The 24,457-nt window shown below is 36.3% G+C and overlaps 1 protein-coding gene across 5 annotated transcripts in view; it reads left to right on the forward strand.

Moving 5' to 3' along the window:
• Positions 1–24,457, forward strand: part of SMC6 (structural maintenance of chromosomes 6) — an 89,852-nt gene that overhangs the window by 59,914 nt on the left and 5,481 nt on the right. For 3 of the 5 annotated variants that reach the window (XM_033176493.1, XM_033176494.1, XM_033176496.1), the window contains 4 exons: positions 16–161; positions 9,264–9,389; positions 14,341–14,446; positions 22,990–23,142. In XM_033176493.1, the coding sequence (XP_033032384.1) occupies positions 16–161; positions 9,264–9,389; positions 14,341–14,446; positions 22,990–23,142 (531 nt within the window). Of the gene's footprint in view, positions 1–15; positions 162–9,263; positions 9,390–14,340; positions 14,447–17,747; positions 17,884–22,989; positions 23,143–24,457 lie in introns of those variants that run through there. The other 2 variants (XR_004428495.1, XM_033176495.1) reach the window with 2 other exon arrangements.

The following is a 24,457-nucleotide window of genomic DNA, read 5'->3' on the forward strand; positions in this document are numbered from 1 at the left end:
CATCTATTTTCTTAGGAGAAAATGTCACAAGCAAGACAGATCTGCCCGGAGCGTATAGAAGTAGAAAAATCTGCATCAATTCTGGACAAAGAAATTAATCGATTAAGGCAGAAGATACAGGCAGAACATGCTAGTCATGGAGATCGAGAGGAAATAATGAGGTAAGTAGCTGGTAGCTTTTCTGCTTTACCATATTATTCATGCATATCATCAAGACAAAAAATGAAAAACATATACACGTCTTAAATTTAAATGAAGTGTTACTGTAGCAAATACTTATAGCTGAAGTAGTCCTTAATGTGTGTGTTACTTTCAATAAGTAGTAACCTTTTTTCTTCTGAACTATTATAAAACTTATTATGGAATTTCATTTTAGCATAAATGCTTTTGTGCATCTGTAAGTTTCATATAGACATGAAAATGTTCAACTTCATAAGTAATGAAAGAAATGGAAATCAAAACAGAAGCCATTTTTCAAATACATCAAATCGAATAGGATGAAAATAACGCTAATATTCTATGTCAGTAAGTTCAATGAAATGGAAATTTTTATATTACTGATAAAAACGGACACTCTTGATAATTAGAGCACGGGTTCTGAAGAAAGAGTTATCTCAATTTAAATTGCATTTCTGGCCGGGCGCGGTGGCTCAAGCCTGTAATCCCAGCACTTTGGGAGGCCGAGACGGGCGGATCACGAGGTCAGGAGATCGAGACCATCCTGGCTAACACGGTGAAACCCCGTCTCTACTAAAAATACAAAAACTAGCTGGGCGAGGTGGCGGCGCCTGTAGTCCCAGCTACTCAGGAGGCTGAGGCAGGAGAATGGCGTGAACCCGGGAGGCGGAGCTTGCAGTGAGCTGAGATCTGGCCACTGCACTCCAGCCTGGGTGACAGAGCGAGACTCCGTCTCAAAAAAAAAAAAAAAAATTCCATTTCCACCACCTGCTTATATGACTTTGGCAAATTACCTATCTCTCTGAACTTTAATTTTCTCATTCACAAAATGGGGATTGTTCTGAAGATTAAATGAAATGATCCGTAAACAGTATGTAGGAAATATAGTATATTAGTTATCATTAATGTCTTTCTGGAAAACATTTAGTGGTATGTCAACATATTTTGTCGAAATTTTAATTGACCAGGTAATTTTGTTGCTATTACATACTCCAGTGGGGTACGTATGGTATTTTGATATATACATACAATGTGTATGAGTGAGAATATGCAAGATTTGTTGTTCTGTGCCTGGCTTATTTCACTTAATAAGTGACCTCCAGTTCTATCTATGTTGCTGTAAACGACAGGATTTCATTCTTTTTTTGTTTTTTGAGATGGAGTTTTGCTCCTCTTGCTCAGGCTGGAGTACAATGGCATAATCTTGGCTCACTGCAACCTCTGCCTCCCGGGTTCAAGTAATTCTCCTGTCTCAGCCTCCCAAGTAGCTGGAATTACAAACAGGCACATGCCACCACACCCATCTCATTTTTGTATTTTTAGTGGAGATCGGGTTTCATCATGTTGGTCAGGCTGATCTTGAACTGCTGACCTCAGGTGATCTGCCTGCCTCAGACTCCCAAAGTGCTGAGATTACAGGCATGAGCCACCATGCCGGGCCTCATTCTTTTTTATAGCTGAATAGTATTCTGGGATGTGTGTGTGTATGTATACACATTTTTCTTTCTTTCTTCGTTCATTAATGGACATGTGGGTTGATCACATATCTTGGCTATTGTGAATAGTTGCTGTTTTGATTTAGTGATATATCTTGAAGATCTTGTATCAGTACATAGATATTTCCTCAGTGTCTTTTATAATTTCACTGTATTTAATAATCTTTTCATGGATAGTTGAGTTTTAATCTAGTCTTTTGCTATTGCAAATGGTGGAACACAATAACTGAATGTGCATTATTTTATATGTACTCAGGATTTTTTTAATAGTATAAGCTCCATATGGTCAGATTTCCCTTTCTAAGGATTGTACTAATTTTGCATTCCCATTAGCAATGTATTAGAGTGTCTGTTTTCCTACAGCCTAAACAGTGTGTGTCCTTAGATTTTTTTTGCTGATTTCCCAAGAGAAATAATTAACTGTAATTTTAATGTACATTTCTCTTATATTGAGTGAAGTTGAACATCTTTTCATTTATTTATATTTTTTTGTAACCTTTTCATGTACTTTTTTTCTTTTCAGTACATTATGCAGATTTTTAAAATTAAATTAATTTTGTGATATATATTCACAGGTAGTTTTTTTTTGTTTTTTTGTTTTGTTTGTTTGATTTTTTTGAAATGGAGTCTTCCTCTGTCACCCAGACTGGAGTGCGGTAGTGTGATCTTGGCTCACCACAACCTCTGCCTCCTGGGTTCAAGTGATTATCCTGCCTCAGTCTCCCAAGTAGCTGGGATTACAGGCATGCACCACCACGTGCAGCTAATTTTTTTTATTTTTAGTAGATTTGGAGTTTTGCCATGTTGACCAGGCTGGTCTCGAACTCCTGACCTCAGGTGATCCACCTGCCTCAGCCTCCCAAAGTGCTGGGATTACAGGCATGAGCCACCACACCTGGCTACAGGCAGTTGTTAAAAAACCATACTGTTTTAATTATCGTGGCTTTATGATGTTCTCTCTGATTTTCATTGTTAATTTTTCAGTGAATTTAGTAACCTGAGCAAAAGCTATTTATTTTTCTGTGGAAAATCAATTTTTAATCCCATGGTCTGCTAGTCACTCACATATTACATTTCTCTTTCTATTAGTTATAAAATAAAATAATTGCAGTAATGATTTAAGAAGCAACTGGAGCTCAAACAAAATTTTAACCCTAGTAGATTTTCCCATTTGGAATTAATAGTGTATTGAACAGAGAAATTGCCTAGATCCAGTTGCCGTGGACATGCATCCATTATTATAAATACAGTTGGCTCTCTGTATCCGCTGGTTCCATATCCACAGGTTCAACCAACCGCAGATTGAAAAGACTGGGGGAAAAATCTCAAAAACAACAAAAAAAGAATACAACAGTAAAAAATAATACAAATTTTTAAAAAAATACAGAATACAGTAAAACAACTATTTACATAGCATTTACATTGTATTAGGTATTATAAGTAATCTCTAAAGATGATTTAAAGTATACAGGAAGATGTATATAGGTTATACGCAAATACTGTGACATTTATAAAAGGGATTCATGGTATCTGCACAGGGGTCCCTGGAACCAGTTCCTTCGCGGATACTGAGGGACAGCTCTATCAAAAATCATAAAACGTCAAACATTATTGAAAAGCCATATATATATTTAGCATGTATACATGCACACATATACATGCACTCACATTTCTTTAAATTTTTTTTCTGTACCATTCAAAAGTAGGTTTCATATTTCATGACCCTTTACCTCTTAGTACTTCAATATATTCCCTAAGAATAAGAGTATTATCTTACATAACCACAATGCTGTTATAAAGTTCAGGAAACTTAACATTGATACCTGTAGTCCACTTCCGATGTTGACAGTTCTCCATGTCTTTCCTACGATATCGGATGCAGTCTAGGGTCGTGTATTTCATTTGTCATACTCTTTTACAGAATGCTTTTTATTTTGGTTTTATATGATATTTTTTCTCATAATTAGGTTCATATGTGTTCTTGGCCAGGCTGCCACAGAAATGATGATGTATCTTTTTCTGGATATCACACCCAGAGGCACATAATCTATCTATTTCTGTCTCTTTCTCTCTCTCTCTCTTTCTCTCTCTCTCTCTCTGTCTCTCTCACTGATGATGTTAATTTTGACCACCACATCTGGCCACAGGCAGTTGTTAAAAAACCATACTGTTTTAGTTATTATGGCTTTATGATGTTCTTTCTGATTTTCATTGTTAATTTATTCAGTGAATTTAGTAACCTGAGCAAAAGCAAAAGTAAAGGCGTTAATTGGCTTTTCCATTGTATGCTTTACTGTTTTTTCCTTGCAACTAATAAACATTCTGCAGACAGACACTTTGCAACCCTGCCAGTATCCTGCTTTTTATCATATTTTCATCCCTAGATTTATCATCTGCTAATGATTCTTACCTGAACGAATCTTTACTATACTGCTTGCAAAATGAGGATTTTTCAATTCTGTTGCGTCCTTCATATTTATCAGTCACTTGAAAGGAAGAGCCTACGTTGTCTCCAATTTATCTATTTATTAATTTATTTACTTGCCTTTGCAATATGGACTTTGCAATTATTGCCAAATCCCCTCTGCAAGATGTGTTTACAATTATTTTTTTTCTGGTGTTTACTAAATTTACTGTGTTCTAAAGTTACTTGGATTAAGTTTTTCTTTCTCTCTTTACTGTTACAGTTATTAATTGACTTGATTTGGAAATGTTTTTATTTGTGTTTAGTTTCCTTGTTAATTTAATTTTACAGACTTCTGTTTTACTCAATGGACTGTAGTCATTTATAGTCCATGTTTATTTTAAGATTTTCTTTTTTTGAGACAGGGTCTTGCTCTGTTGTCCAGGCCGGAGTTCAGTGGTAGGATCTCGGCTCACTGCAACCTCTGCCTCCCAGGCTCAAGTGATCCTCCCGCCTCAGCCTCCCCAAAGTGCTGGGATTATAGGCATGAGCCACTGCATGGCCTATTTTAAGATTTAAATTGTTCCATCTTTGGTCAAATGGAGGCTCTTCAAGCTGGTTCCTGCATTTTCTTAACATGCTTTCCTTCTTGGTTTTTTTTTTTTTAAATAGCATTTTTAAACTTTGTGACATAACAAAATGTTTCAAGCTCATTCTATACCTGACCCAGCCTTGAAGTCAGTCACTTCTCCAAAGAGCCCTGGTTCCTTTTTTTAAGGAATGATACCTAAAAACAAAATTTGGATTTTAGGGGTGCTAATTTTTGCTGGAGTAGCATTTCTTCCAGTACCTTTCAGTTAACAGAACTAAAAATGTGAGTTTGTATTGGTGTCTCCAGTGGGCAGTCCAATTCCACAAAGGGCTTTTTAACCTTAACCTATTCCTTATTTCTGTCTTTTTTTCTTCCGTGGGAGGAACTCTGGCTCTCAACAACGTTAATACTTACTCAGTTCCACAATATATATCTACAAAAAGAAAATTATTGAAAAACATTCAAGATGTGTTTGCAATTATTTTTTCTCTACTATTTAGTAAATTTACTCTGTGCTAAAGTTATTTGGATTAGGTTTTTATTGTTGTAGTTATTGTCTTGATTTAGAAATGCTTTTTTTTTGTTTGCATTCAATTTTAGATTTCTCTAATCCTTGTTTATGTAATTTCTCTTCGAGGGGAATATGTAGAAATTAACATGTTTTCACAAGTCAAAGCCATAAACAAAAGTATATTCAGGGATGTGTTCTCCCTTTCATCCTTTCCACCCCATTTCTTCTGGCCCACTCCCTATAGGCAACAGTTCTTTTTTATTTTCTATCTTTCATGTTTTTTATTTGTTTGTGAAAGTAAGCAGGTTCATATGTGTTTTCTTTTTTCCATGGTTCCTCTACTTTTTTTCACAAAAGGTAGTCAACCATCTTGCTTTTATCATTCACCAATATACCTGAAGATCACTCTATATCAGTTCATTGAGATCTTCCTTATTCTTTTTACAGCTTCACTGTACTCTGTTTTGTGAGTCTGCACACACACATTGATCTGTACCTTAGTTTATTCAATCATTCTGTGTGTGTGCATTTTTGTTATTTCCAATATTTAGCAGTTACAGATAATGCTGCAATGAATTATCTTGCACATGCATGCACATTTGTGTGTATGTGTATTATTAGATACACTTGTGGCATCGTATCAGTGCTCGAATCTGTATCTTCACAGTAATTTTCCAGAAGTGACTTTGCTAGTTTGAAGCATAAATGTATAAGTGGTTTTGTTAGATATTTTCAAACCTTCTCTATAGGGTGTGTATAATTTTTGCATTTGTGCCAGCATTGTATAGGTTGAGTATTCCCTATCCAAAATGCCTGGAACCAGAAGTATTTTGGATTTTGGATTTTGGAATATTGGCGTATTGATGAGATATCTTGGAGATGGGACCTAAATCTAAACACAAAAATTCATTTGTGTTTTATATACACCTTATACACATAGCCTGAAGGTAATTTTATGTAATTTTTAAATGATTTTGTGCACGGAACAAACTTTGTATACATTGAATCATTAGAAAGTGAAAGTGTTACTATCTTAGCCATCCATGTAAACAATCTGTGGTTGTTCGACATCACTGTCATTCCTGATTCTGAATTTATATAAGCAATCGTTTTCTTACACTTATTCACACATAAGTACTTAGTAAAAAATATGTGACATATATATCTAGCATGTGTGTATGTCATACATGTACAGAAAAGATATATCACAGCTGAAGGGGGCTAGGAAGGTCTCTTTTCCCTTGGGGACACTGAATAAATAAACTGCATTGTGTGCCTACATTTTGACTGCAACCTGTCCCATGAGGTCAGGTGTGGAATTTTTCACTTTTGGCATCCTATCAGTGCTCAAAATGTTTCAGATTTTGAAGTATTTTGAATTTCAGATTTTTGGTTTGCTTTTTGGGATACAGTCTCACTCTGTTGCCCATGCTGGAGTGCTGTGGCACGATCTTGGCTCACTGCAACCTCTGCCTCCTGGATTCAAGCAATTCTCCTGCCTCAGCCTCCCAAGAAGCTGGAATTAACCAGCACCTGCCACCATGCCCAGCTAAGTTTTGTATTTTTAGTAGAGACGGTTTTACTATGTTGGCCAGGGTGGTCTCGAACTCTCGACTTCAAGTGATCCTCCTGCCTTTGCCTCCCAAAGTGCTTACAGGCGTGAGATACCGTACCTGGCCAAATTTCAAATTTTTGGATTAGGAATGCTCAACCTGTGTAAGAGAGGATACTTTTTCCCCCAACTTTGCCAACAAAGTGTGTAGTGTATAGTTAAGCTTTTTAATTTGTGCCTGTCTGATGGCTGAGAAATTGTATATTAATGTAACTTTAATTACATTCCATCATGAATAAAACTTAACATTTTTTCATGTATTTAAGAATCATTTTTATACCTTGTGAATTATCTATTCTTTTTTAAAATTGTTTTTCTATAGTGTTTTTCCCCTCAAAGTTTAAGTTTTTAACATATATGTGTGTATTAGGAGTATTAGCCAAATATTACAAATTTTTCTCTTGATTTCTTTTTTGAATTTGCACATATATTTTTTGCTATGAAAAGATTATTTTTATTTGGTTCAATTGGTCGTTCTTTGATTACATCTGGATTTTGGGTCGTAGTTAAAATGCTTTTCTCTGCGTCTAGGTTATGGAGGTATTCACCTACGATTTTTTTTCTTATTCCTTTTTCCACATGTTCTAATTACCTATGATTTTTAAGTACTTCTGTATGTCCATTTTTTACATGATATCTGTGATTTTTTTGGAGTTTATTCTCATGTGTGGTGTGAGGAATAGGTTTTGTCTTTTTCCACATGACGATGCAGCCATTTGAAAAGTTGTTTGTTCTCTTTTGCTTGAGAATGGCGTGTATGAATATTTTCTATGTTTTATAAGTTGATAAGAATTTGTCTTTAGCTTTTATGTTTGAAGGATAGTTTGGCCTAATATAAAATCCTTAGCTCATACTTTTTCTCCTGAGCATCTTGTTTATGTTGGTGCTTGTCTATTTTGTCCTGTAACTTGTCCAGAATGTTAGAATTCAGTGATTCTTTCATTGTCAAACATTGCTTTTTCAATATTTAGATTTAAGTCTTTTAGTTCTTAAAAATTTTGTTGAATTTTACTTTAAAATATTTTGTTTCATTGTTTTGGTTTTTTTTGCGGCCTTTAGTTATAATGTTGGATATCTATATCTTCTCTAGTTATCATTTTGTCTAACCCTTTGTCTGTTTTTTTTCATTTTGCTTGATTTTCTCATTTATGTTTTTTCCATCTATGTGTTTTCCACGTTTCTCTTTTCTCCTATGCGTCTTCTCATTTTGTCTTCATATCTGTATGTGTTCTTTTTAGGAGGAGGTTCTAGCCCTCCTACCTTCCTGTCTGTGGGTTCTCTTGCTTTACCTACTCCTCTTGTCTGATTATTACCTTATTTTGTTTATCTGTTCTTTCAGTTCTTTTGTCTGCTTTGAGGTATTCTTTCCTGGTAGCACTTGTCTGATGTTTGTGTTTGTTTGTTTGTTTTTATTCTTTAAGACAGGCTCTTGCTCTGTCACCCAGGCTGAAGTGCAGTGGTACAATCATGGCTCACTGCAGCCTTGAACTTCTGGGTTCAGGTGATCCTGTGCCTCACCCTCCTGAGTAGCTGAGACCACATGCCACCACACCTGGCTGATTTTTATTTTATTATTTGTAGAGATAGAGTCTTGCTATATTGTCCAAGCTGGTCTCTAATTCCTGGGCTCAAACAATCCTCTCACCTTGGCCTCCCAAAGTGCTGGGATTATAGGCATGAGCCAATATACCTGGCCTCTTTTGTTGTTTTAATTTATGATGTTCAATTATAATTTTCATCTGCTTTGTGGCAACACTGTTCTAATAAGTTTTCTTTGTCTGTAGGAGAGTTTTGCTGTTCTTTTTCATATTTTCCCCATAAATATCTGGATGCTGTGCCAGCGTTTTTTGTTACTTATTTTTTTAATTAGTTGAATTTTCCTGGACCAGTTATTTGAAGGAGAATGGGAAGGGTAGCTGTGGGAGCCTCGACCAGCATTGCCTTTCATGCTAATTCAGTTATAGGCTTGCCACAGTAAAAGGCTGTTGCCTTTTGTAATAGCACTTTGAGTAGCCATGCCATCTCTGCCTCTTTGATCTTATCTTGTTTAGGACAGGGGAGGGTGGATTCTAATGCTGGCTTAAGTTCTTTTTTTCTTTTATTGGCATCTGTTACTGAAGGAAACCTTTCTTCCAGTGTGACCCCTTCCCTTTTTGAAGGTGTGTATTTGCTGGCATTCTCTAAGATCTGCCGCCTCTAGGCCCCACCAGGGTACTTGTTCACACATTGTCTCTGCCTCCTGTAGGGCTTGGACCTTGTTCCTTCCCTGTCTGGGTAGTACTGTCTCATTCCGTGCCACCCTTTCATTCTGGGAGTGTAATTTCACTGGAAATTTATGAAATGACTGCTGCTAGGTCCCCTTAGTACTCTCTGCCCCTCCCTATTCTTCCCAGTTAAATCTGTTTCAGATTCTACTCTTACGTTTTTTACGTGTGGCATATTTCTTACGTAATATTTTGTTTATATAATAGGCAGTACCAAGAAGCAAGAGAGACCTATCTTGATCTAGATAATAAAGTAAGGACTTTAAAAAAGTTTATTAAATTATTGGGAGAAATCATGGACCACAGATTCAAAACATATCAACAATTTAGAAGGTAAGTACATTGGAAAACATTACTATGTATTGTACATTTTTGTGTTTCTCTGTTTTCACATTATTTATATAATTCTCTTATAGCAAAGACTATTAATGCTTGCTTTGTTATTCAGTTCTTAGGATTTTCTAATTTAATCAGACAATTCTGAATCTGCAGGACTCTTTATAGTGAGCTTATCCAACTGTTGCACTCTGTTAGATATTCTTTATGCTTAATAGGTCCTTTATGCTTAAACAGGTCCTTTGAAAGGGAACTCATTGGTTCTAAAATAGCCTATTTTACCCTTGGCTATTGCATGTTTTTAATGGATACAAGCATTTGGTAGGAACTATAAAGGTAATACCTCAGTTGATTTACCGTAATCTACTAGAATGACGTAGCTCCATGAATCCAGAAACTCTGTTTTGTTTACTGCTGTATCTCTAGTTTCTATAACCGTACCTGATACATACCAATATACGTTGGTTGGATAAATGAATACAGAATTAGGGAAACTGGATATTAGTATATCCAGAGATGTACAGACTCACAGAGATAGATTGACTCCAACTGATAACAAGTGGCGGAAATAAACAGAGGATAGTTGATAGGGAGGGATGGCCCTTTAATGTACATGAATCCGAGACAGCCCTAGTTCTTCCATTTGCCTCTGTTTTTCTCCAGGCAAATTCCCTCAGTAATATGCTTTTTAAAACTGTCTTTACACCAAAAATTCTACCATCTTAAGCCTGTACAAATGAAAAAAGAAAAAAAAAATTGTACCTAGCTCTTATATTCCTTAGTGAAACCATAGGTTAGTTTTTGAAATTCCTTTTTCAGTTTTACAGGCATATTAGTAGGACTTGAATTGAATAGGACCCATTTATACCCTTTTGAGGCTACTTTTAAGCCTTGTTAGATGAGATTAGAGCAGCCGTTGGTTGCCGGCTAATTTTTTCCTACCTCTGAGGCAGTGCTATTCTGAGTACTCTCCCAATACTTTATGAATCACGAGGTCTTCGCTGTAGCCAGTAAGAACATGAACTATTCCTGGTCGTGTGTGAGTTGTCGGAATTCTATTTCCTTTGGATATTTCTTTTCCCAACCTCAAATGGTGTCCTCACACGTATGCACTGACCAGTACTCAGCTCAAGACTGGAACAGAACCCTTTGTAGAGCCTCTGAAGTTTATTTTGCCTCCCCAGACTCCCAGCTCCTGCTCCTCAAACAAGAGCAACAGCTCTACTTTGGTTTCTACTCCCTTGTCCTCTTTCGGTGAAGAGCAATGTGGGGCATTGGTAGGGTTCAGTGTTTGTTTCCTATCTTCCAGAGATCATTTGACTAGAACTGCCTGTTCTAGGGGATTGGAAGAAGTTAATTGCAACCCCCTTGGATATCTTTGAGGGATTCAGTGGAGGAAGTGACTGCAGATGTGGTGGAAGTGGCAAGAGAACTAGAATTAAATGTGGAGCCCGAAGATAGCCAGAGTCTGAAAACGCTTGTTTTATGTATTTTGTCTCGTATTTTAGTTTCAGGCAGAAGAATAAACCCAGTCTCTATTACTACATAAATCTGTTCCAGATGCAGTAGGATTTATTTTTATATCATTACTCAGAAATTTGTATTTAAAAGGTTTTTTGTAAAGTACTGGTCTTACAGTTTACAGGCATACCTCATTTTACTGCAGTTCACTTTATTGCACTTACAAATGTTGCATTTTTTACAAATTGAAGGTTTATGGCAAGCCTGCTTCAACCAAGTCTGTCAGCACCATTTATCCAACAGCGTGTGATCACTTAATGTCTCTGTGTCATATTTTGTTTAATTTTTGCAATATTTCAGACTTTTTCATTACTATTAATCTGTTGTAGTGATCTGTCATCAGTGATCTTTGTTACTGTTGAAATTGTTTTCGGGTGCCACAAACTGTGCCCATATAAGACAGCAAACTTAATCAACAAATGTTGTGTGTGTTCTTCCTGCTCCACTGACTGGCCATTCATTCCCTCATCTCTCTCTGTCCCCTTAGGCCTCCCTGCTCCCTGAGACACAACAGTATTGAAATTAGGCTAGTTAATAGCCTTACAGTGACCTCTGAGTGTCCAAGTGAAAGGAAGAGTAGGATTTCTGTCACTTTAAATCGAAAGCTAGAAACGATTAAGCTTAGTGAGGAAGGTATGTCAAAAGCCAAGATAAGCCAAAAGCTAGGCCTCTTGTGCCAGTTAGCCAAGTTGTAAATGCAAAGGAAAAGTTCTTGAAGGAAATTAAAAGTGCTATTCTGGTAAACACACTAATGATAAGAAAATTAGACAGCCTTATTGTTGATATGAAGGAAGTTTCAATGGTCTGGATAGAAGATCAAAGCAGCTGTAACATTCCCTTAAGTCAAAACCTAATCCAGAGCAATGCCCTAAGTGTCCAATTCGATGAAGGCTGAGAAAGGTGAGGAAGCTGCAGAAGAAGAGTATGACACTAGCAGAGGTTTGTTCATGAGGTTGAAGGAAAGAGGCCATCTTTGTAATATAAAAGTGCAAGGTGAAACAGCAAGCACTGATGTAGAAGCTGCACATTATCTGGAAGATCTGACTAAGATAACTGATGAAAGTGGCTACACTAAACAATGGATTTTCAACACAGGCAAAACAGCCTTGTATTAGAAGATACCATCTAGGACTTTCATAGCTGGAAAGGAGATGTCAATGCCTGGCTTCACAGGACAGGCCAAATCTCTATTATTAGAGGCAAATGAAGCTAATGACTTTAAGCCAATGTTTATTTACCATGCTGAAAATCCTAGGACCCTTAAGAATTGTGCAATCTACTTTGCATGCGCTCTACAAATGGAAAAACAAAGCCTGATGAGAGCACATTTGTTTATAGCATCATGGATTACTGAATATTTTAAGCCCACTATTGAGTCCTACAGCTCAGAAGAAATATTTCTTTGAAAATGTTACTGCTCATTGACAGTGCACCTGGTCACCCAAGAGCTGATATGATATACAAGAAGAAAATGTTGTTTTCATGCCTACTAACATCCATTCTGTAACCCATAGATCAAGGAGTAATTTTAACTCTCAAGTCTTTTATTTAAGAAATATATTTTTAACACCATAGCTGCTGTACATAGTGATTCCTCAATAGATCTGAGCAAAGTAAATTGAAAACCTTCTGGAAAGGACTCATCATTCTAGATACCATTAAGAACATTTATGATTCATGGGAGGAAGTCAAAATATCAACAATAGTGTAAACAAAACTTTTGTGTGCAGTGGGAAGCCAAAAAATGTGTGTGACTCATTTTATTGCAATATTCACTTTTTTTTGTGGTAGTCTGGAACTGAACCTGCAGTATTTCTGAAGTATGCCTGTATTACCTTCATATGATTCTTTACCACTTACATATTTCGTATTGTTTACTCAGTCTTAGAAGGGGAGTGAAAATGACCTAATTTTTAAAATTGTTATGTCTTTACTCTGGAGAACTTTGCCATTTTTTTTTGAGATGGAGTCTCGCTCTCTCGCCCAGGCTGGAGTGCAGTGGCTCGAACTCGGCTCACTGCAAGCTCTGCTTCCCAGGTTCACGCCATTCTCCGGCCTCAGCCTCCCAAGTAGCTGGGACTATAGGCTCCTGCCACCACGCCAGGCTTATTTTTTTTTATTTTTAGTAGAGACGGGGTTTCACCGTGTTAGGCAGGATGGTCTCAATGTCCTGACCTTGTGATCCGTCCACCTCAGCCTCCCAAAATGCTGGGATTACAGGCGTGAGCCGCTGCACCCAGCCAGAACTTTGCCATTTTATGACAACAGTCTCTTTTAGACATCCCATGAATGGAGCAATAAATGAATACATGTCTGTATTGAAAGAAAAGTTAATAGAAAACTCTGAAAACCAGCTAGCAGTGGTTGCTGTGGCAGCAGAAGGAAGCTCAGGCTATCAGTGATTTCTAGTGTGGGAATTTAATGCAGTTCAGGGAGGGAAATAGGAAGGAAAAGAGTACCAGAGAAATGAGCCTTAGGCTTACTAGGGAGCAAAGATGTTCTGAAACCACGGCCAGTGACTTACCACACAGATCTTATTTTCTAAATACCATTCCCCGCTGAAAGGAACCAGGGCTCCATGGAGAAATGGCGGATTCCAGAGCTGGGCAGGGAAGGTACAGATGAACCTCATGCTATGGCAGAAAGGAAGGAAGGGCTCAAAAAAAAAGGGGGAGTCATGATGAAAGGACACATGATCCAGCTTGAAGGGGGTGCCCACTGGAAAAATCTAGGATAGTTTGAGGATCTCAATAAGGATAGTAATAGATGGTGTGAATAATGTAAAAATAAAGCCAATGAATAAGACTCCCTAATCTATTCTGATACATAGAAAGTTAGATAAGGAAATAAAGAATTGAGGAAGAAGGGAAAGTTCCTTACAGTAAAATGCCATCTAATATATAGAGAAGGAAAGATAGAGTTTGCATTGTGCCAAGCAAAGTGTAAGGCATTAGAGGTACCCAGTGCTTAAGAGAGTGCCCTTAGCTTTTTTGTGACTGTGAAATTGGAAGGAGGCAAAATAAATAGATACTTTGTCCGTTTATCTTGTCACCGTTAGAGTTAATCCTCTCAAGGACAAAATATCTTTGTAATGTATTAGGGTAATGCCTTAGATTATTAATTAGTTGAATGACTGATACATTCCTAAGCACTGACTATGGTATAATGTGTTATATTAAACGTGAGATGACTCTTTATTTAATTTTTTTATTATAAAAGTAAATGAACTGGTGAAAATGTAGGGACATAAATGAATATAAAGACACAAGGGAAAAAATACTACCTAAAACTCAACTAGTAAGTGAATAACCAATGTTTACATTTCAGCATATTTCCCTCTGGTTTTCTAACATGCTTAGATCATGCTGAATATAGTTTTAAAAAACCTTTGCCTTCTTATTAATGTGCCTAATTTTTAAATTTCAAGGTGTTTGACTTTACGATGCAAATTGTACTTTGACAACTTACTATCTCAGCGGGCCTATTGTGGAAAAATGAATTTTGACCACAAGAATGAAACTCTAAGTATATCAGTAAGTATCTTAATTCTTTTCATCCTAATCATTAGAAAAACTAGTTATTTCTTTTCTTTTCTATTTTTGTTGTGTATTTTTTTAGAGGCAGAGTCTTACTCTGTTGCCCAGGCTGGAGTGCAGTGGTACGATCATAGCTCACTGTAACCTTGCATAGGCTCAAGTGACCCTCCTGCCTCAGCCTCCCAAGTAGCTAGGACTATAGGTGCATGCCACCATGCCCAGCTAATTTTTTTTTTTTTTTTTTTTTTTTTTCTGTATAGACAAGGTCTCACTATGTTGCCCAAGCTGGTCTTAAACTCCTGGCCTCAAGCAGTTCTCCTGCCTTGGCCTTCCAAAGTGCTAGGATTATCGGTGTGAGCCACCATGCCTAGCCTGCTGCTTTTCTTTTGATAAAACACTGATAAACTTTAACCTGTTGTCTTTGATTTTTAACTTAAGGATGGTCTTTGCCAACGTGTTGAATTTAAATTGATCTTACTAAATAAAGCTCCTAGCGTAGATTTTATTTATAGACAAACACATTATTTTCTTAGGGTGATAATTGGGAATTTTTTTCAGTGACAAGTATTTACCTTGTCTTTCTACTCCACTAGTTCCCTTTTAAAATTTATACAGCATTTTAAATTATTCGGGACTTTATGGAAAGTACATAGTCTCCAGTCTCCTATAAGGAAGTAAAGAAGGTTCTTCCCCACTTAATTGTGTTTTTACTCTTTACTTCTGAAGTTGTCCCTAGATCTGGCCACTTTTGAGTAAAAAAAAACTACCGTATTCAACTTGATTTTATAGGTTCTTTCATAGTCATGTGTTAAAAGGGCATATTGAGATATGGCATTAAAAAAATGTACAGTCAGGAGGCCAGGAACAACTACCCACTCTAACTATTCTGGGGCAGAATTTTCAAATAATTACCTACTACTGTTAGTTACCATAAATCTTATCCTTTCATTTTAGTACTTAGAATAAATGTTAAATTTTTGGAACATCTTTTTTGTTTAAAAGCTCTGCATTTTAACCATATTAGAAAGTTAACTTTTACTGTCTCTTTAATTTCTACTGCTAGATCATTAGTAACTCCTCTTTACCTACCTTTGGATTTTAAAAGACCCAGTTATTAAAGATACAAATTGAAAGTATTGAGAAGAATTGTGATTATTGATAGGGAAGGTAGTATGTCATAGTAGTTTATTGTTCTCACTGTAGACTATAAAAAAGCCAGGGAAATTACAAAACTTTTATTTTTAAAAAGACATTGGAAAGCTGTCTAAACAGTAATGACTAGACAAATTGGAATTCCAAGGGATAGGGGAGCCTGTCCAAGGTAAACTGACAATTGCTGGACATTTTCTTTCCTGGGAGCGTTTGCTGATTCTGGGCTTTCAGTAGTCTAGTAGTAGGAAGAGGGCTAACAAGTAGTAGCAGGAGGAGGAGGAGGGCTGACAAGACAGTAGAAACTTGGGAAGGGAACTGCTAGGCACCTAACTAATGTTTCAGTCAGTCAATTCCTTAGTTCTGATGTTGTGCACAGTTGGCCCAAGGAACAGTTATGAATGAAAAGTGGACTAAGTCTTAGGAAAATTGCAGTGTATGCCCAGTCCAGCTTTCTCCCTTATTGACTGTGAGCCCTATCATACCTGAAGCCTAATATAAGGAAAGGGGTCCCCTCTTTCGTGAAATATTGTACATTTGGAGGCACCATTGATCTTTTACACAAAATATCAAGCGTAAGATAATAAAGACTGAGTGCTTACACCGTAAGATCAGGAAGAAAGCAGTTTTGTCCACGTTCACCATTTATATTCAGAAGTAGAACTAAGGGTTTTAACCAGTGCAGTTAGCCCAGAAAAAGAACTAAAAGACATGTATATTGGAACAGAAGAAGTAAAATTCTTTTGGTCCACAAATAATATGGTTATCTCTGCAGAAAATCTGATGGAATCTACAAAAAGAGCTACTAGAACTAGTTGAAGTTATAACTAGCAAGGTTGCAGACACAATCAGTATGCAAAAATGAATTACATTTCTATATACTTGCACCAAATGATTAGAAATTGAAATTTTAAAAAATACTATTTATATTAGCATCAAAAATATAAACTACCTAGGGAAAAATCTGCCAGAAGATATTTAAGACCTGTATACTGAAAACTACTAAAATAGATGCTGAGAAGCTAAAGAAGACCTAAATAAATGGAGAGACACAGGGTGTTGCTAGATCAGAAGATTCAGTATTACTAAGAAGTAAGTTCTTCCCAAATTGATCTACAGACTGACTCGACTCAATTTTCATTAAAATGCCAGCAGATGTTTTTGTAGAAATTGGCAAGCTGATCCTAAAATTCATATAGAAATGCAAAGGGCCTAAACTAGCCAAAACAACTTTGAAAAGGAAGAATAACATTGAAGGACTTATCAAATTGTACACTTTAAATATATGCAGTTTATTATATTTCATTTATACTTAAAGCTGTAAAAATTACCACATATATAAAGAAGCATGGAAAAGTGACTGATAATTTTTTTTAAAGTAGAAAATAGAACCAGACCACCAAATGATAGTTACAAGAGAAAGCAGACTAATATTTTTAACCATGATTAATTTGTTAAAGAACATAGAGTTAATCATAAACAAAATGGACAAAACAGATTCAACATTGAATTGGAATCCACAATTTCAATACAGAATTGGAAGCTACAAGAACATTCTAAAACTGAAAAGCGTAATATCTGAAACTAAGAACTCATTGGATGAATTTAACAGCCAACTGGACACAACAGAAGACAAAATTAACAAATCAAGGCAGGTTAAAGGGAAATGTCTAAATTGAACAGGATAAAAACAAAACACTGAACAGAGTTTGAGATATGAGGAGCACAACCAGCAAGTTTAACATAATTGGAGTCCCTATAGGATAGAACAAAGAATGAGCAGAAAGAATATTTGAAGAGATAATGTTTGAGAATTTTCAAAACTGAAATACATCTATCTAGATTCAGAAACCTCAGCAACCTATAAGTGAGGTAGATATAAAGAAAACCACACTTAAAATCTATATGATAGTCAAATAGCTGAAAACCAAAAACAAAGAGGTAACCTTACAAGTAGCAAGAGAAAAAATATGCGTTAGTTTCCAAAGAGCAACAATAAAACCGAAGGCAGACTTTTTAATAGGGATTGTGGAAAGTAAACGTTACCTGACAGACTTTAAAGTGCTAGCAGACTTGTTTTTAAAAACTGATATCTAGAATTTAATAACTAGCAAAACTACTTTTCAAAAATGAAGATGAAACATCTTAGTTTTCAGACAAACAAAAGCTGAAATAATTATTCTTCAGTATGCTTGGCCCACAAGAAATACTAGAGAACATCTTCAGATGAAAGAAAAATGGATGGCAACATGGAATGGCAGAAGGAACAGAGAGGAATGCAAAAGGTAAATCTGTGGGTAAATGCAAAACAGTTTCGGCTGTCTAAATCAACAATAATAATATTGTTGAATAGACACTCAAGTCTTGAGGGGCTTAGAAGCTGTAAAAATCAAATGTATGACAATAGCTCCAAAAGGGAATAGAAGTGCACAGAGTTCTAAACTGTGGTAAGGTTCTTGTACCTTTCAGGAAGTAATACCAATACTAATTTAAGATATACTAATATATCAGCGATACATATTGCAATCTCTAGAGTAACCACTGAATTTTAAAAGAATGTATAATTTTAAAGCTAACAGAGACCAAATAAAAGGAATGGAAAGCAAAAATACTCAATTAAATGAAGGCAAAAAGGGAAGAGAAATAAAGAACATACGGAACAAATTGAAAGGAGATGCATGACTCAAATATAGATACATCAGTAATTACATTAAGTGTAAGTGCACTAAATTATTAAATTAAAAACAGGCTGAATAGAAAAAAACTAACTGCTGTTTATCAAAATACACCTTAAATAGTAACATAAGGACAGAGAAGATCCTAAGTAAAATATGGTAAATGATACACCATGAAAACATTAGCCAAAGGAAAGCTGGTTAAGCTATAATAATAACAAAATAGACTTTATGCAAGAAATATTACTAGAAGCCAAAAGGGCCACTTCGTAGTTACAAAAGTTACTTAAAATTAATTTGTATGTACCTAATAACGTAGCTTCAAAATACATAAAAATTGGGAGAACTAAAAGGCAAAGTAAAAGAATTGACAATTATAGTTGGAAATTTTAGTAAACTTTTCTCAGTAATGGATAGAACAATCAGATTAAAAGTCAGTGAGTGAGGCAATATAAGATTTAAATTACACAACCAAATTCACCTAACTGGTAGAACTATAGAACATTGTGCCAAACTACCACAGATTGTATATTGTTTTGAAGTACATGTAGAACATTTACCAAAATAGACCATTTCCTGGCTATAATGCACATCTCAACAAATTTCAAAGGATTGATGTCATACAGAATATGTTGTAAAGTGGAATGAAATTAGAAATAACAGAAAGGTAACCTTAAAACTTAATGAATGTTAGAAAATTAGGCAGCACATTTCTCTATAATCTGTAGGTCAAAAAAGCAATCAAATAGATATTAGAAGATAAATTTGAATCAAACAACAGTAAAAAGAAAACATCAAAACTTGTATGATACAGCCATAGGATTTCTCAGAAGGGAATTTACAGCTCTAAATATATACATTAGTAAAAATGGAAGGCTTAACATTAATGATCTAAGTTCTATCTCAGGATGCTAAAAGGAAAAAAAGTCCATTATAAATTCAAGTAGAGAGATGGATACAATGATAAAAGCAGAAATTGGATAGTAGAAAGCAAATGTACAATAGCAATGAAACAGAATAGACACCTGAGGAAGACCTTACCTACATGCATAAGCCATACATATATGTAATGACAAGACTCCACTGCAAGCCTGTGGAAGAGGGTGGTCTTCTCATGAATGGTGTGAGATTCAGATTGTTGGATATCCTTTTGGTAAAATAAACAGTAAGCGGCCGGGCATGTAATCCCAGCACTTTGGGAGGCTGAGGCGGGTGGATCATCTGAGGTTGGGAGTTTGAGACCAGCCTGACCAACATGGAGAAGCCCCATCTCTACTAAAAATACAAAATTAGCTGGGCATGGTAGCGCATGCCTGTAATCCCAGCTGCTCAGGAGGCTGAGGCAGGAGAATCGCTTAAACCCGGGAGGCGGAGGTTGCAGTGAACCGAGATCACACCATTACACTCCAGCCTGGGCAACAAGAGCAAAACTCTGTCTCAAAAGCAAAAAACAAAAAAACTAAAAATTAAAAAAAAAAATAATAGCAAGCAAAGTTTGACCCCCTAACTTTATGTACAAAAACTAATTTAGAAGTTGATCATAGACCTAAATTTAAAACAATAAAGCTTCTAGAGGAAGAGAATGTCTTTATGTTTTTTTTTGAGATTTTTTGAATGGGCGACACAAAAGGCAACCTACTGAAAAGAAAAGATGGATGATTTGGACTTTATTAAAATTAAGAACTTCTCTTCATAAAAAAGTAACATTAAACAAGTGATAAAAGAAGCTACAGACTAGGATAAGATTTGTGATGCATACATGCAACAAAGGACTTATGTAGAATTTTAAAATAATAAGTAGGAAGAAAGAGACTGATGTCTCTTTAAAATGGTCAAAAGGCTTAAACAGAAACCACTTTTAAATATCTAAATGGTGAGTAAACACATGAAAAAGTGTCGTTAGTAATCAGAGAAATATTATTTATACCACAGTAAGTTACTGTCACACCCTTATTATGATGATGAAAATGAACAAGACTGGCAATGTCGTGTGTTGGTGAGGATGTGAAATTGCAGCTCTCATATATTGCTTGTGGGAGTATAACTTGGTAAAACTAATTTGGAAACCTCTCTGTCAATGTCTGTTAAAGCAGTTCCATTCTTGGGCATAAACCCAAGAAAAAATTAGTGCTTATTTTCTCAAACAGATATATTTGAAAGTGTTCAAAGAAGTTTTACCTATAATAGCCCAAAACTGAGCAACCCAGTGTCTACCTAGAGTCAAATGGATAAGTTGGGTATATTCAAACAGTGACATGCTGTTCAGTAATGAAAATAACAAACTGCTGTTACACACACCATAGATGATCTGACAATGGTGAGTGAAAGAAGCCAGTTACAAGGGTGTACATAGTGTATATAAATATGAAGTGTATGTACAAAAGAGTATATGTAACATCTACATATGAAGTTCAGAAACTGTTAAGATTGATTTTGGGTGATTACAATCAGAATAATAGTTACCTTTTCAGGGATGGTAGTATGATACAAATAGTTTGCTTAGATGCTGCGAATATTCTTGTGTCTTCATCTCAGTAGTGGTTACCCAGGTGTGTGTATGTATTCATGTAAAAATTGAGTTCTACATTTTTGTGCTCTTTACTCTATAAAAACTATTACTGTAATAAAAAATGGAGAAAAAGGAAAGTGTTCGAAGTGCTTGAATAATTTATCTCCAGAGCTAACTATACAAAACAACTCAAGCTAGACTTTCTGATGTTGTCATCTCTGTTGTTCAAAAGAATATCAGATGAACCTTTAACTTATGTGGCCTTCATTTTACTAATAAGGAAAGTGACACTGAAGTTCCATGATATGTTAGTAATAGATGAGAGGGTAAAAGCTAGATCCCCCAGATTTACCTAGGGCTTCATTTATTAAATTGGTGCAAAGTACAGTTTTGGGGCAAGATTGCCTCTTGGTGTTTAGTCCTTGCTTTTATGTGGGAATTTTTATTTGGTTGATTGTTGGTTTGGTTTGTTCAGACTTATGATAGATGTAAAATTTTAGAGTATGTTTAGAATTGGAATTTTTACCTTAGAATATTCATAATGTTAAAAAATAAATGAATGCTCACTTGAGAGCTGTATCATTTTTCAAATAGTGAATTAAAAAATATAGGAAGTTATATGTCTGCTATTGATATGAAACTAGTTGTTTCTCTTTTTTCACCTTGTATGCATATATGTATATCTGGAATTTTGTCCAAAAAATAGAATCCTTCCTAATGTTATTGTATATTATCTTCTCAGGAAATTGTGTGAACGATTTGCTGTTAATTTTATTAGTTGCTTTCTTACTGTTTTCATGGGCCCTTATTTAGTAAAGAATTTTTAAAAGATTTTATTTAGATTTTTAAAAAATTTAAAATTATTTAAATTTTAAAAGATTTTATTTAGAATTTATAAGAAATACAATACAAAAGAAATACATTTTATTTTTTTTGAGACAGGGTCTTGCTCTGTCCACCAGGCCGGAGTGCAATGGCGTGATCTTGGCTCACTGCAACCTCTGCCTCCCAGGCTCAGGTGATCCTCCCACCTCAGCCTCCCAAGTAGTTGGGGCCACAGGACTATGCCACCACAGCCAGCTAATTTTTGTACTTTTTTTTTTTTTTTTTTTTGGTGGAGATGAGGTTTCCCCATGTTTCCCAGGCTGGTCTTGAACTCCTAGGTTCAAGCAATCCTTTAAATGCTTTTTTTTGTTTGTTTTTTTGTTTTTTTGTTTTTTTGAGACTTAGCTCTGTCCCCAGACTGGAGTGCAGTGGCACGATCTCGGCTCACTGCAAGCTCCATCTCCTGGGTTCACGCCATTCTCCTGGCTCAGCCTCCAGAGTAGCTGGGACCACACGTGCCCGCCACCACGCCCAGCTAATTTTTTGTATTTTCAGTAGAAACGAAGTTCCGCCGTGTTAGCCAGGATGGTCTTGATCTCCTGACCTCGTGATCCACCCGCCTCGGCCTCCCAAAGTGCTGGGATTACAGGCGTGAGCGCCTGGCCCTTTAAATCTTTTAAAAGATGCATTTCAATGCATTTCTTCGGCCAATGTAAGCTTTTTAAAGTTGGTTCTGTCCTTTTGACATTCAGTAATTACTTTTAATGCAGCTTAACCACTAGGTGTCACTATAATTCAAGTAACAAAAAATCTCAGCACTTTTAAATGTTTGAAGCTTAAATTTCAGGGCCGGGTGTGGTGGCTTAAACCTGTAATCCCAGCACTTTGGGAGGCTGAGACGGGAGGACTGCTTGAACCTAGGAGTTTGAGACCAGCCTGGGAAACGGGGAAACCTCATCTCCACCCAAAAAAAAAAATACAAACAGTAGCTGGCCATGGTGGCATACTCCTGTGGTCCCAACTTCTTGGGAGCCTGAGGTGAGAGGATCGCTTGAGCCTGGGAGACAGAGGTTGCAGTGAGTCACAATCACACCATTTATTAACATTTTTAAAATTATTAAACCTTTGGAATTTTGGTATGTTAGATTCAGTTATGTTGAAAAAAGTTTTCAGTTTTATTCTCTTGCAGTAGAGCAAGAAATACCGTTATGTGTAACTGTTTTACTGTAAAATATTTTGAATGGAATGGATATTTTCAAATCACTAAGTCATTTTATTCTCATCTCCTTTTTACTGTATATCTATTATTTGTATTGTAAAAAATTTAATCTGGCCTTTCATTTACTTAGTTTTTTGTTCCTTGTCAACTCATTCTCTTCAAGGTTCAGCCTGGAGAAGGAAATAAAGCTGCCTTCAATGACATGAGAGCCTTGTCTGGAGGCGAACGTTCTTTCTCCACGGTGTGTTTTATTCTTTCCCTATGGTCCATCGCGGAATCTCCTTTCAGATGCCTGGATGAGTTTGATGTCTACATGGTATTGTTCAATTTTAAATTCTTTTTCATTTTTTTGTTTGTTTGAAACATGTATTTCTAAAGGAAGGAAATCTTTCTTTAGTTTTACCCCTAACAGGAAAGATCCTGCCCTGACTGTTTAGTCTGTGACCAGTAGTGGGGAAGAACTAAAGAACTGGAGTTCTCTCCCTTGCTTCCAGGCACACAGTACCCCTAGAGACCCGGGAGGGGTCCTCCTCGCCCAGCATGGATATCCGTGCCCTCCATCATATCGGCGTTTTCTCCCTCACCCTCTCTCCCAGCTTATTTTCATCAACCCATAAATATGTTCAGCCTTTTTGTTTTAATACAAAATTCTAACCAGTTCATCACCCTGGCTTTGACTCACCCTGGCCACTGTTTACTGTTCCATCATACCCACACATTTCAGAACAGTGTATAGAACATAAGGGAATAAGAACTTTTGAATTTCCGGTTAAAAAGCGTAGGATTTGAGACCTACCTCTGACAGGCAAAATATCTCTACTTATTGGGTCTCAGTTTCTTCATCTACAAAACAATATTATTACTAATTCCTACCTCTCAGGATTAGACTGAGGCTCAAATGGTATCTTTCATACATTATACTTACTGTGGTTCAGGCATATAGTAAGTTCTCATAAATTAGCAATTATTTTCTTCTTCATATCTCATTGTTTCCTAAATCTACTGTAATCTGGATGTAGATGACACTACTCTAGCAAAACTTGTTTAGCAAAGGTTATAAATGAGCTTTAATCTTACCTTATTTTTTGAAGTATTTGACACCACAGACCTATCCTCCATACCTTAAAATGTGTCTTCTTACCAGCTGCCACCCTCTGTTTCCTGGTTTTCCTGTTTTTCTGTTCTTTGTTCTTAATCTGCCACGCTGCCTCCCCTAATTCTGGTGCCCTTAAATGTTTGACGTCTTTGTTTGCTTGTTATAGTGTTATTGATTTTCCTGAATTCCATATCCTACTTCCCCCTACACATATACACATATCACAGTCCCCAAAACTACTACCTGCGTATGGACAGATACCTACCAACTCATGGCACCACATCCTGTACCCTCCTGTACTCTAGACCCAGATGCCCTACTACCTGTTAGACATCACCTGGTAAACAACCGGTATCTGAAATTCAGCAGGCCTGAGGTTGAATGTGCCTTCATCTCAAAGCCTCCTCTTTCTTTGCCTGAATTCCCTATCTTGATTAATGCAAACTATCATTTCCAACGCAGTCACCTACCTTTGACACCTGTGATTTATCTTCGATTCTTCCTTGTCCAAGTCTGACTTCTGTCCGCTTCTCCT

The sequence above is a fragment of the Trachypithecus francoisi genome, unplaced genomic scaffold (assembly GCF_009764315.1).
Source record: "Trachypithecus francoisi isolate TF-2019V2 unplaced genomic scaffold, Tfra_2.0 Lachesis_group17, whole genome shotgun sequence".
NCBI classification, from domain to species: Eukaryota; Metazoa; Chordata; class Mammalia; order Primates; family Cercopithecidae; genus Trachypithecus; species Trachypithecus francoisi.